This window comes from Aptenodytes forsteri, unplaced genomic scaffold (assembly GCF_000699145.1).
Source record: "Aptenodytes forsteri isolate BGI_AS27 unplaced genomic scaffold, ASM69914v1 Scaffold154, whole genome shotgun sequence".
NCBI classification, from domain to species: Eukaryota; Metazoa; Chordata; class Aves; order Sphenisciformes; family Spheniscidae; genus Aptenodytes; species Aptenodytes forsteri.
This window is the reverse complement of record NW_008794083.1, coordinates 1,311,839-1,325,380: the sequence shown is the minus strand read 5'-3', so window position 1 is coordinate 1,325,380 and position 13,542 is coordinate 1,311,839. Positions and strand designations below refer to the sequence as shown.

Sequence of the window (13,542 nt, the reverse complement as noted above, 5' to 3'; positions counted from 1 at the left end):
GTGGTTTTTTATGTATGTTAAAAATTCAATATGCATTCACAGAATATGAGTTGTTGTAAAGGAGAATGGCTTCACAATACTTGAAATGAAATTTACATTTTGTTTTCTCCATTTGTTTTGGTAGAACTTAAAAGCAAGGGCTCCTTTGTATTAAGCGTTACGCAAACAAGTGGAAAATCGTCAGTGTGTACCCCAAACAATTCTCATGGTGTGAAAGATGAGAAGTAACAGGTGGGTGGGACAAATAAGGACAGTGGTGGGAAAAACAAAAATTAAGGGAGTGTGGGGTTTTTGACTGAAAATTTGAGTGCAATTTTTACAAAGTCTATTTATAACCGTTAAAAAGCTGCTTTGGATATAGCTTTATTCATATTGCTGTGTTTGGGGAAAAGAAGATTTCTAAACCCCTGAAGGAATTTTGTAGTAGTCTCTGTTGTGAAACTTTGGCTGAGCTTTCTGCCTCTTTGCTTAGGAGAGGTTTTTCTCTGAGGCGGAGTCTCTTTATTAAAGGGAAAAGGTAAGAAATGAAAGAGAATGTTCCTCCTTTTATTTTGTGTTGGAAGGAGTGGGAGAACAGAATGTAATAGCTGCGCCCACTAGTGCCACTCTGGGTACGGGTCTGTCAGCATTTCTTCTGTTGGTGCCCCCACCCTCTCTGCCAGTGTTAGCTAGCTCCTACCTTGGACTTCAATTAAACCGTGAGCTGGAAACTGCTATGTGAAGTCTCGTCTTGGGCAGCTGGAACGTGGGAAAATAACAGAAGCCGTGGTCTCAGATTTTCTTTTCTCTGCAGTCTCAAAGCTGAACTGATAAGAGTTTAACCTGTAATTCTGAAAACTCTTCACCCATAATGCAGCACTAGGCAGAGGTAAATTAAGGACACGGCTGTTGCTCCGCTGCTGTGCTTTTGTTGGCTTCAGTGAGATTCTGTCATGTTATCTTAAACAATAGCTTTCTGTGGGTGAATCTGTATAGCAATTATACTAAAGATACATTATAATAACTCTCAGCTGTTCTGTACCTGTGTATTCAAGCAGCTGTTCTAGAGTTTCTACAAATTAAGTATTGCTCTGCTGTCTTTGTCATTACCAGAGAAAACTTTCTAAATCAGAAGTTAACCTTTCTGTGCGTGGTGTTGTGCAACATTTCAGATTTTATTAGTGTTCAGAATGAATTCAGTTTCCAAGCAGAGCCACTTCCCAGAAGCCTTCCCTGTTTTATTTTTTAGAGTGTCTCACCATCCCCCAGGCAGCTGCTGTTGGACTGCACAATAAACATTCAAGTTGGCATTTTAGTAGTTGTCCTGAAATTGAAATAGTCAATATTTTTAAATGTCTGACTATTTTTAACAACTCCATTTTGTTGGCAGGCTTTGGTATCACTTAGAAAATGTTCCAGTAAGAGCCAGTAAGATTTGAGGTTTTTTCAGTCTCCAAGAATGGATACATAATAAAAAATGGAAGGAAATCAAAATGCAAGGAAACCAAAGCATTAAAATCCTAGAGATCTCTTTTCCTCTTTATTCTGATTTGGGTACTAATGCTAAATTATGTCAGACTAAAAGAGAAGAAAATGTCATGTTGCTTAGTTAGTTGTTAACGGCGATATTTTACAGATTAAGACTTACCAGAAGATCCTTGATATCTTCATGGACTTGCTGTCAGCGATCAGGGGTCCAGACTTGTTCAGTCCACATAAACAGCCCTGGCTGTGGGGTGTGTTCTTGGAAGAGGCGTTTCCTATAGCCTACTTCATTTTGTACCAGCTTAGCGCATTGATGCAGCAGAGGGGGACATGGGCAGCAAGGCGGGAGCAGAGAATCGCCAAATGTGATAAAAGCTGGAAGTAGTGTTAAAGTAACAGGATCTCTTTTTTCATTAATCTGTCTGGAGAACATCAGAAGTGAGCAGTGCTGGGTTTTGTATGCAAAAGCTTAAATTCACATTCTTCCTCCCCTCCCCCTTCCTCTTTTGGTGCCCCGCAATGATGAATGGTTGGGGAAGGCTTTGGGGCATATAACAAACTTCTGACTGATCACCCTGAACCTTCAATTTCCAATAGATGTTTCCTGGCAGCTGGTGTAATTTCTCTCTGAGCTCTGTTTGAATTATTTATTTGTTCATCCAATAAGCCTATTAAACAGAGCACTTAAGCACTTGCTACATCAGACTTCTCCTGCTTTTTCTTTCTAGGTTACATTAGGTTCAACTTGAAAATGATAGGTTCTGGAGTCAGGCGACTAACTACGTCTATATATACATGTATAGATAGATATATACTGTGTGTGCCACAAACATAACATTCATGCGTCTTTGCCATGTAATGATGGATGACTTGTGACTCATTGTACTAGAATATGCCTCAAAATGTGTCATTACAACACTTGTTTTGTGGGTCACTTATTTGTGTTGTGTTTCTTTGTTCACTGTAAGAATATCGTGCAATTGTTCTTATAACAGATGAAAATGTCACTCTTAAAAATTATACATTCATATGTCTGGTTGATTCCTGAAATTATGCACTATAAATTGTTCTCGGGTTTTTACTCCTTCCAAGCCTAAACAAAATTGAATTACTTAGCATATGTATTCCATAAAAATCTTACTTAATAAGCTATGGTTATGTTTCAGTAAGATAAGCATGGTTTAGATCTGATCTAACTGTAGTAATGAAAACCATGATAAATGAGTCTTAATTGGGCCCCAGCACAGAGTCTTTCAAGAACACAGACATGAAAACCCTGATGTTTTTCAGAAACCCGCTAGAAGTTTGTGTTGTATTTCAAGCACATGCTGGAAGTACACAGGTTATCACAATCTTGTCCTCTTTGGTTTGTTTCCATTTAATTGCTCAGTCAGTAGAGATCTTTATTCACACATGGCATTTATCTTCCTCTTAGCTTCTCCCTGACCAGCTGGTCTTACTTCTGGAGTCTCTCTTGGAGGAGAAGACGTTGTGTCCTAGAATACTGCAGTGCTTAGAGAAGACGTACCAGCTCCGGGAGCAAGATGCTGAGGGTTATCACAATCTTGTCCTCTTTGGTTTGTTTCCATTTAATTGCTCAGTCAGTAGAGATCTTTATTCACACATGGCATTTATCTTCCTCTTAGCTTCTCCCTGACCAGCTGGTCTTACTTCTGGAGTCTCTCTTGGAGGAGAAGACGTTGTGTCCTAGAATACTGCAGTGCTTAGAGAAGACGTACCAGCTCCGGGAGCAAGATGCTGAGGAATTCACTTTAAAAAAAAAAAAAAAAAAAGTCCCTAACATACGCCATTGCATTGTTGACTAGGAGTGATAGTGTTCCACTAGGATCCAGGCTCATTTAAGTTCTTTTTTCCATGTCTAACTCTGAAATTGAATGTTCTTAACTCCAGAATTGTTGCATCTTCAGATGCCTTTATTACTCAGTATTTCTGCGTGTTTTGTGTAGGTCCAGGTGTGTTTGCATACTGTGGTAGTAGGAGACAGTGCAGCCTAGATGTCATTGCTATTGTACATGTACCTTGGGCAGCATATTTGCTCAAGTGTTAAATTTCTCGTTAGGTCATGGTGACTGTGTATTAGAGCCCAGTTCATTTTAGTTGTGTGTATTGTCTCCAAGTGCAATAGTTATGGTCTAAAATTATTCTTCCCCATGGTCAGCCCGTATTGTTCCTCTTTGAGTGGTCCAAAGTCTCACTCAGGATTTAGAAAAGTTTGCTTTCCAGACTACAGTATGTTCTGGTTTTGGGCATGAGTTTAAGGGGGAATCAGTTCTTTACAATTGCTTCTAGTAAGTGCCAGGGATATTAACAGTCCCTGAGGAAAAACACTGTTTTATATGATATTGTAAATGTGCCTTCCCCATCACAGGCACATATGAGGCTAGCATCCCTGCTCCAAAGAGCTTAATGTCTTTGGGGGGCAAACCAGTAAATCCTTATTACCACATGCAGTGCTGGCTATTTTGTAGAGTCCCATGGATTTCTCAAGCTGGGGCAGTTGTGACAACTAAGGCAGCAGAAATTGTGGCTGAAGGCCCCCTTTCAATGAGTCTTTGCTTCGAGTACATAGTATTCAGGAGGGGAGGTGAGAAGATGGAATCAGTCATGAAAATAAAGGATGTGTAGATTTATATATAAACAAGGGTTAGTTATGAAGTAGCTTATGATCAAACTAATGTGCAATGAGGGAGCATGGTAAACTTCACATGACATTTGACTCTTGTTTAATTAAAAACTACTGTGAAGGCTGCGGAAAGTCAGTGTGCATGACTTACCCTGCTATAATTGGAACTTTATGGCAATAATTAAAATTGAAGGAGAGAGCAAAATCTCTCTTGTTGGTCTTATGCTGAAGTTGCTGGGTGAATGCTGATAAACACTTGGGAATTCAAACATTAACGTAAAGACGGATAGAACAGAGGTCTAGCTTTTTCTCAGAAAAAAATGGACAACATTTCAACTGTTGCCATTTACTGCACCTTTTTACTTTTTTGTTGATACAGGTTTCCAAAAGCCAGATTTGTTTTTAATTAGTACTTGAACCAACATTTCTATTCATAGGTATTGGAATATATTTTAATCGCATCTGAATACCAGTGAAATGTCAGGGGTTCTATAATGGGAAGAGGAATTAATAGGGAGATAGATCAAAGCAATAGCTGTGGTGTTGCTGCTTCATGCCTGTGAATTGTAAGCACCAGGCCACAAGCTTTGGTTTCTCAGGTTTTTCCTTTCTTTCCACTTTCATGCTTTCTTTCTTCTTTGCAGTTTCATATAAAAGCACACAAGCGATCTGTCAGAATTTTTTCTTTTTTAAAAAAAAACAAACCAAACACAAAATTACGGCCTCAGTGAAAGGAGCATAATCTCCATTTTATTTTACAAGGTGAAACCAAGGGCTTAGCAGACGTTGAGGAGTACAACTAAGATACCATTACCATTAGCATTTTACCAGTCATCAGATGCCAGACACCTACAGTCCTTTAAAGGGAACATTAGCTTACACACCCTCACATACCTAAGGGAAGAACTTTTCATGCCTCTTTCTCCAGTATGTGCACAGGGGATTTTTCTTGTCATGACCCAGGGACAAAGAACGCAGTCCAAGCCTCTAGCTGAGCTGTTCTCGTCTAGGTTTGATTTCTGAAGACATGAATCACTTACAGTGATCCTGTTGCGTTACTGGAGTTTAAATGTTCTCAGTAACTAAACGTCAAAAACGGATCATTAAAAATACAAGCATAAAAAATTGGAGGCAGGCCAATAAGAAAAGAAAAATGTCAATGTCAGAGGTTTTATTCAGGGATTTTTTGTAAGTAACATTGTCAGCTGTGTTCCATCCAGCGGCAGAAAGTTAAGAAATAAGAACTTGTTTTCTTATTTTTGACAAGTAGCGTTTAAATTCACATTAATCTTTTGATAGGGATTAGCAATGATATGGCCAGTAGTATGTGAGAGTGGTACACAAAGACGTATGTTTTTTTGTATTTTAAACAAAGTTAGGTCTTAAAAATTGAACATAAAGTGTTGTCTGTACACTTGGGAGTTGGAAGGCTTTCCCTGTATGTATTGTAGGTAGCTAAAAGGCCTTCTTACAGCATCAGAGGGAATATAAAGAATAGCATGCCTATGTGCTGCTGAGTACTCTTGCAAGGGCAAGAATTTCCACATAAGCACTACAAAGTGTGGAACAAAGTAAACGATTTGGATAATCTCACCTTGTCAGGTAAGTGTGTTGGGGGGAGTAAAGGGGACAGTTGCCTGGTGGATTTTACTGTTGGGATGAAATCAGTAGAGAACCACCCCCCTGTCTCTGCCCATTTAAAGGACCTCAGTGTTCTGTACGGACACGTCAGTCCTGTAGCACGCTGGCACTGAAGCACCACACCGAAGCTAGCACTGGGAAAGTACTGGGGAAATGTTGCCCAAGGTTGCTTGAGCCTGGTTGACTGGAAATGCGATCGATGTGCATTGGGCTTGTTTTGTCTTGGAGTTACTTTACAGTTCACCCGTCGAGAAGCCTGTGTAACACAGCTCACTAACTCAAGTTTCACAAATGCTGCAGTAGAGCTCGTTACTGGGGGTCGTTTTGTCCTACACAAGTAACAGCATGGGAAGTCCTGGTTCATGTTTCTTAAAGCTTTCATATCTATTTCTGAAGCATCTTTATTTCGACTTTAGAGTTCAGCGCCCTTGTTGTAAAATGGTGTGCACCTGGCGGTGTCTGCACTGGCTAACAGCGACATGCAGGTCTGTCCTTAGTCAGTGAAGGTTGCCAACAGCATTATTTGGTACTCCTGACCACTTGTTACCACATGCACGTCCAGTCTTACCAACATAAGGGCACACCTTACTTCAGAAAGGAGAGGAGGGTTTGCAGCAGGTTATCTGCCTTGTTTTGGTTCCCTCGTAGCAGCCAGGAGAGGAGAGAGGTGTGAGTCAGCCTTTGCCTGGGATTTAACTGTTGATTGCTCTTCAAGGAGTGCTCAAGCTGTGTCCTTCCTGGGATCTTCTCAGCAGCTCAGCGTAGTTCCTGTCCTCTCTTAAAAGAGGTCTCACCACAGATATGTAGCTTCAGAGGAGATATAGGAGGTCAGTGGTAGCCTCTCCCTTCTAAGACAGACACCGATTTGAATGCTTCAGCTAAAAAAATAATCAGAGGTTAGGTAACGTATTTCTGATTCATAATGGATAACACATCTCTGATAGCAACCTTTCAGCTGCAAGAGCCAGAAGTGAGATACTGATGGCTTAATCACATTTCAAATTGGTCTGCCCCCAGTCTTGGATGCTACAAGAGACTTGTAGGGCATCTGCCTAAGTGCAGAATTTGTGACTCCCTCCTATTTTTTTCAGTACGCTTCTATAACAAATCATGATTTAATTTTCCATTTACTGTTCAAACCTTGGAACAGCTGAGAAGGCACAAAACTACAAGTTTGTTTTCCAGAAATTAAATTCACTGATTTGAATTATTTGAATTGAGCATATCCACTATATCTTTAAACAACATTTTGAGAGCAATGGAAGTTTCAAAGTTTAGAGCCATTTTTCCATCACCTCTCAGTGCCTTGAGCCCATCGTGGCTCAGACCTTGTCAGTGGGAGGCAATTGCATGGAAGAATGATTGTGTCCTCAGTTTTCTCTTCCTGTTCCCTATATTCTTGCTGTGCTGCTTCCTGCTACATACTAAGATGGCTTATAGACAGGCTACATTTCCATAACGTACCACGTCCTGTGTCCAAGAGAAGCATTCTAGAAGCTGGCTGCCGTTTGAAGATGACAAAGTCCAGCTGGAAGTTCAGCTGACTGAGGAGAACTGGGATATGTTATAAAGCAGCTACAGTTGCCATCAGACAGCGCAGCAGGATAATAGAATTGAAGGTGGGTCTGGGATTGGTGGTGTTTTGTTTCTTTCTGAGGTGGCCGTTTTATGCAGATATTTAATTTATTCAATATCTAGCGTCTGGCAGAACATGGAGAGTTGGTCTACATGGAAAGTTTCTGGTTGCTAGTATTTTTTTAAGTCCATCTAACCTTGATGACACCTCTTTTGATATGACTATGCAAGCTTATCTTGTTTGAGCATAGGCTGTTGAGGACTTTCGTTTAAAAAAATTAGAATCAGTTAGTTACAAATATCTAAAGACAACACTGGGAGCTCTGGATAACAGTGAATATGTTAACTAGAAGAACCCTGTAATTATTTCCATTATTTCTGTTCTAACATCTTCGTTTGGTCAGGGAGAGACCTGTAATGTGTGTGTACACAAGATCACAGGACGGCTGAGTAGCCTGCAGAATAAAAAAGGCAACAAGGAAAAGATCACTGAGGCCATAGGAGAAGGGCAGTGGGTGTGTGCCTATTTAAGAGTCAGTCCTATTTAAGACTTGACAATATTTCTGCAAGTGTGTTTTACTTGTTGCTGAATTGTCTAAGACCTGGTGATAAAAAATATAGAATGTGGATGAAGCAGAAAGATTTATGGTGTATTTCCCCAGACTTTTCACCATAGAGTTAGCTTTTCTTTCTTTCCTACTGCAGGCATCACTTTTTTTTATAAAGTATCTTGCCTGCACCGCGTATGGAAAGTTGCTTTGTCAGTTTTCCTTGTCTCATCAAGTTGTCTGAAATGCTCCCCACTTACATAATGACTTCCCTGTATTCAGGATCATAATGTGGTATATTTTGGGGAGAGAGGAGAGACTATAACTGTTTCTGCAGAAAATGTGAGTAAAATGAGTTAAGATCATAATATCGTCAGTCATGTGGGTGGCATAAAGCCATTCTCACACAACTACTTCATTGTGTATGAGGTCTGCCTATGAGACCAAGGCTGTAAAGTGGTGGCATCTTATTTCACTGACAGAAATCCAGTCATGCTAATACAAACCATATAAGGTGCTTGGCATCCTAAAAGCGGTGAGAACTGTGTTTAGGACAAAGTAACTTTGATTCATTGATCTTTCCTAGCCCATGAAAAGCTGGCAGACATGGAAGTACAAATGAATTACAATGCAATATCTGTCTTGCTGCTTCCCATCTGATGGCAACTGCGCTGAGCAGAGCACATTCTCGCACTGTGTTATTCAGCTGTCCTGCCGGTTGTGGCTGGGCATTGTTGGAAGGCACCCTTATGGAACAGAGCTCGGTAGAGTGCACTGTAAAACTGGGTGGGAAAAGGGGACTGCTCAGGAAAGGTCAGTCCGTGCTTGCAGGCAGACAAGGCACTCGGTGAGCTTTCCTTTCAGCACAGCTGCTGGGCTAGTTCTCCCTTGGGGCAGGGGCTCAGGAGCAGTCTCCAGCTTTTGAATGAAATTAGCAATGTGTTGCAAATACCTCCACAGGCTTGCCAGTCCTTCTTGACTGGACCATGGAGCAGCAGATAGGCATGTTTCAGATAGTGGCGTTGCAACCGAACAGGGAGATACACGATCCTTTTCCTTAACCTATGTCATTGTTGGTATGAACCACCAATTCAATAGATGAAAAAGGTAACAGCTTAAGCTGATGACCATATTGCAGGACATTACTTTCTTCAGAAGATAAGTGAATACAATAATCTTTTGTTTCTGCAAAAGTAAAAATAGTTTGTCTACTTATTCCATATTTAAACATACAGCTTATTCTTCACTTTCAACTCAAGTCAGGAGGAGATGCCTTATTTTGTATATGAGAGTATGTTTTGCAGGACTTACAAAGCTGCTGTGAAAATTTATCACGGATGCAAAATAAATTTCACCTGCCTTTTCCTTTCTTAATTCAGTATTGAGGAATTAGGAACTTAGAAAAAGCTCTGGAGAGCAGTCAGCCTGCATGCCAGATTTGTTTCTGATATAAATCAGATTTGAGGTTTGTATACCCAACCATTACTGAGGCGGTGTGTTTATTTAATAAAAGAAAGAAGAGAGAAGAAATGTGAGCTTTTACAAAGTGAGATCTCAGTGCTATTGTCAGTGATGCTTTTGTATGTTCATTAAATGGAAAAGAAAGAAGAGAGAAGAAATGTGAGCTTTTACAAAGTGAGATCTCAGTGCTATTGTCAGTCTGATGCTTTTCACGCTCGTCCTCACAGAAATATTAATTTTTTTCCCTGTTATTCTCCTGATACTTCCCCTGGCAAATACTGGCAAAGCATATCTCACTGTCATAGAAAATCTTTCCCATTTTCACTAGTAAAGGGGCTAATTTCAGAGTACAGTAAACTATCCCCATCTCCTGCAATCCTCCCATTGACCGGAGCAGCAGCCACTTGTCAAAAGGTCCTCTGTGATCTTGATATGTTTCGATCTGTTTCATGTTCTTACTTGTGTTGCATCTAAATGCAGTTTGTAGGCTCTTTGGCGCAGATGGTGTTGGTATTACTATTGGTAAAGACAGTTTTTCACAAGCCTGCATTCGCAGGAGTTGGACTTTTTTTTTTCCCCCAATAAAAGGAACTTTGAAAAGGGTAGCTTCTAGGAATACGGCACTTACTTCCCAAAGATGAGGCCCGAAATTCAGTGTGAGGCTAAGAAAATTGGAACAGCATGAGGGAAAAACGCTTCCAGTAACAGCAGTGGGAGTCGTCCCCTGAGACTGACTCTGGCTCATGTGCCCGTCGTAACTGAGTGGATGTGTTGGGATGAATTTGCAAGACTGACCGAAGGATGATCTCAAGTAGCTATAATTCGGGTTTGTTTTGTTGCTACATGCAAAGTATGGGGGCTTTTCCAGCCACTTGAGAAGAACAGAAAATCCCTCCATCAGCATTAGCTGTCCGAAGGGCATGATCAGAGTGCGAGATTTGTGGAGCACTGGAAATAGCTTTGCACCAGTCAGCACTCCTGATCCCGCACCCCTCCAGGAGCCAACAGCAACACGTTTGTTCCAAGTGATCTCACTCCCTGCGGGGTGGCATTAACAGGAGTTTCCAAGCCCCTGACTAGTGCCATTACCGACGCTGTTCACTTATCGCCCCTTATTTTCTAACTGGTTTGGGGACTTAATTTCCTCCTTATCTGGCAGCCCAACAACTTAGTGAGACTTGGAAAGTGGGGAAGCTGATGGTACAAGGGAACCAAATATGGAATTGGGTTGGTTTGGGTTTTTTTTACTGTTTATCCGAAGAATCCATGGAGGAAGGGGTTGGAGATAGTTCTTGCTTTTCTATGTCCTATTGTATGGAAAGGAGAATGAAGTGGTGGAATCCTCTGGGCTTCTGAAATCAGTCCCAAAGGTGTTCTGAATTGGGTGCAACTGCTTTATATGAAATGTTACACAGTATTTCTGTGTAGGGCAATACAAACCTAGCACTGTAATACAAACCACCTGTCCTTCTCATGAAATTTAAAAGGTTACTCTGTTTGCATATTTATGATAGCACTGACATAGCGGCCAGGATGTCAAAGAGAATGTAGTTTTAAACATACGAACAAATGCTCCTAGCTATCAGCAGTAGGTTTTTTGTTTGATTATGAAACTGTAGGCATTTTTGTGCTTGAGTGGTGCACCCTCTTTGGTTTTTTGGTTTTTTTTTTTTAATTCTGGAAAAAAAAAATCTGAATAGACTTTATATTTAAAATAAACTGATTTTGAGGCTACATCCAAACAGCTCATCTAGTACTTCTCATTCCTGTATAAAGGCTGACTGCAAATGCAGGTTATGCCTGGATAGGACCACAGAGTTGGAAAAAATCTGCTATGCCGTAAGCCTGTGAGGTCTAAATAGTGCAAGAAACAGGACAATTCAAAACTGCTAACCGTAGCTGGTTCTGCTGTCATTACCTTAGCTGGACAGATCTGGTCCCACCACTGAGTCACTGACTTAATAATGTGTGGGTAAAAGTCTGCTGTCCTCCTTTCAACTCCGTGCCATTTAAATACCTTTGGGGTTGCAGTGTCCTGGAGAGGAATTTTGTTGTGTTCCACATGGGGTAAGCATCATCCTAAGCAGCAACAGTCACTGAGTTCTTGGGGGCAGGGAATAAGAGAGGAGAAGATGACAATCTAAAACATGGAGTAAAATCTAGATGTTCTCATTTCGGGAATGAGCATGTTTCTTCTGAGTTTATAAAATCAATATATATTTCGCTTAAGAATTTTTGCTGGGGGTTGGGGACAGGGGAGTGTGTGAGAGTGATGTGAAAGGTCTTTGTCTTTAGAGTCAAAATCTCGTGTTTAATTGTGTTGAAAATTGGAAGCAAAGTTTTAAACTATGCAAAATTGGAAGGATGTGAGCACGAACTGGATAGGCTGGCTGTGACCTAAGCTATGGAAAAGCCAGGCAGCCACATTGTTCACTGCCTAGAATTTGAGTCTCATTTTCATATGGAGCTCGATTCTGTCTCGGAAAAAGCCAGGCAGCCACATTGTTCACTGCCTGGAATTTGAGTCTCATTTTCATATGGAGCTCCAGATTCTGTCTATGACAGTAATCTTGCCTGGAAATCACAAATGTTTGGACCACAGTCACTGTGGGAGACCAAAGATAAAAGGAAGGCGCTTTTTTTACCTCTAGTTACAAGAGGGAGGAGATAGAAGTAGAGGGATGGAGAGAGGGGCATAAGCAAAGGGGATAGCTTACTGCTGCCTTGATGCTTGCAGCAGCCTTTCCTCTTGCTGAACAGGAGTTATAATTTAATAGTAATTGGTAACAGACGGCTGGTGTGCTTGATCTCAAACTCTTCAGAGTTGGATTTCTGCTTCAGATGTATGGGTGTTTATGTGCTTTTTTCCCACTACAACATTTGGTTTTATAAGCCCAGCATGCTTTTATGTGCATGTATAAATAGCTTGTGTTGAAATACATACACAAACACTGTATAGGTAGAAATGCTAGGCAGACTCAGTCCAGAGACAGCCGGGAGAGACAGTGGTGATGGGAAGTATTTGAATCACTCGTGATGTTGGTACAAAAAAAAAAAAAAAATTTTACAGTGATACCAGAGATATTCTAGCCATTGTTGTAGATAGGCGCTTCAGCAGGGTGTCAGAGGGACTGTGGATGGGGTTGTGTATGAGATGGAGAGGCAGTTGTAGTGATGCATTTTGAATAAGGTGTCAGTTCGGACGTATACATATGCACAAGCCAGTCTTACCTTGCTGAAGGTATGGGGCTTGTCCCTGCAGTACTTCTTGGTGGAGGCTGCAGTGTGAGGTTGGTTGTAGCTGAGGCTGGGACCCAGTCTTCCTTCCCCTCCCTCTGAGGTACAGGATCTCCCGTCCAGGTTCCCCCGCCCCCCCCCCCCCCTGTCCTTCCTCCCCCCCAGCCTGTGCCTTCACGCGTGCAGCCATCCTCACCACAGCACCCAGCTGGGAGAAGAGACGAGCGGGGATAGAGGGCAGGCAGGAGCAAAGCCCCGGGAGCACCCCGCCAGCCCTCCAGCGGGGATGGCGAAGGCGCAAGGCGCTGTAGGGTCAGGTGCAGGCACAGGGCTGGCGCCGCGGGCGGCCGGGCTGGGACCCACCCTGTTCTGGTGCAGAGTCCCGCTGGGACGCCAGCACGTCTCCCAGTGCCAGGGGTGCAGGGAGGGTTGTGGGGTGGCGCAAGCCTTTCTGCTGCTGCTGGCCAGAAGGCAGGCCTGCTCCTGAGAGCCGGCAGCACCACAGCAAAGTGAAGCTCAGCACACATCTCCAGTGAAATTGTTAAAGAGCCGATGACATCTTTTCTGCCATCTCCATCTTGCTGCAAGCTGTGAACGCTCTGGCGTGCTGAACAGGCAATACTGAGAAGGCAGGGGAAAGGGGAAGCATTTGGTTCCAGTATAAGTAGTGTATTTATGTTTTTAATTAAGGCTTATTTTTAAAAACCTTTGTTTTTCAAATTAAGTGAGTTCACATGCTGTGTGAAACATTTCCTTACCTCACATGCACTATGATAAAGGAGCCGCTCCGCCCAGCATGGAGATGGCAGCAGCACAAATGGGAACACCGTGAGAAAAGCTTTGGGCCCAGCAGGGACGCCCTCTCCCAGCAGACGTTGTTGAAGCTGTCACACTACCTTGGTGCCGGTGGCCCTCTTCTCATCTAACCGTGCTGTAGGTCACTGTCCTATCATCGCTTTGTTGGTCCGCTGT

General features: G+C 42.1%; 1 protein-coding gene across 1 annotated transcript in view; it reads left to right on the top strand.

Moving 5' to 3' along the window:
* The window catches only part of CUNH9orf3 (chromosome unknown C9orf3 homolog), a 200,152-nt gene that overhangs the window by 171,792 nt on the left and 14,818 nt on the right, over positions 1-13,542 (top strand). The window contains exon 13 of the mRNA XM_009273058.1: positions 2,900-3,031. Within this exon, the coding sequence (XP_009271333.1) occupies positions 2,900-3,031 (132 nt within the window). The remainder of the gene's footprint in view (positions 1-2,899; positions 3,032-13,542) is intronic.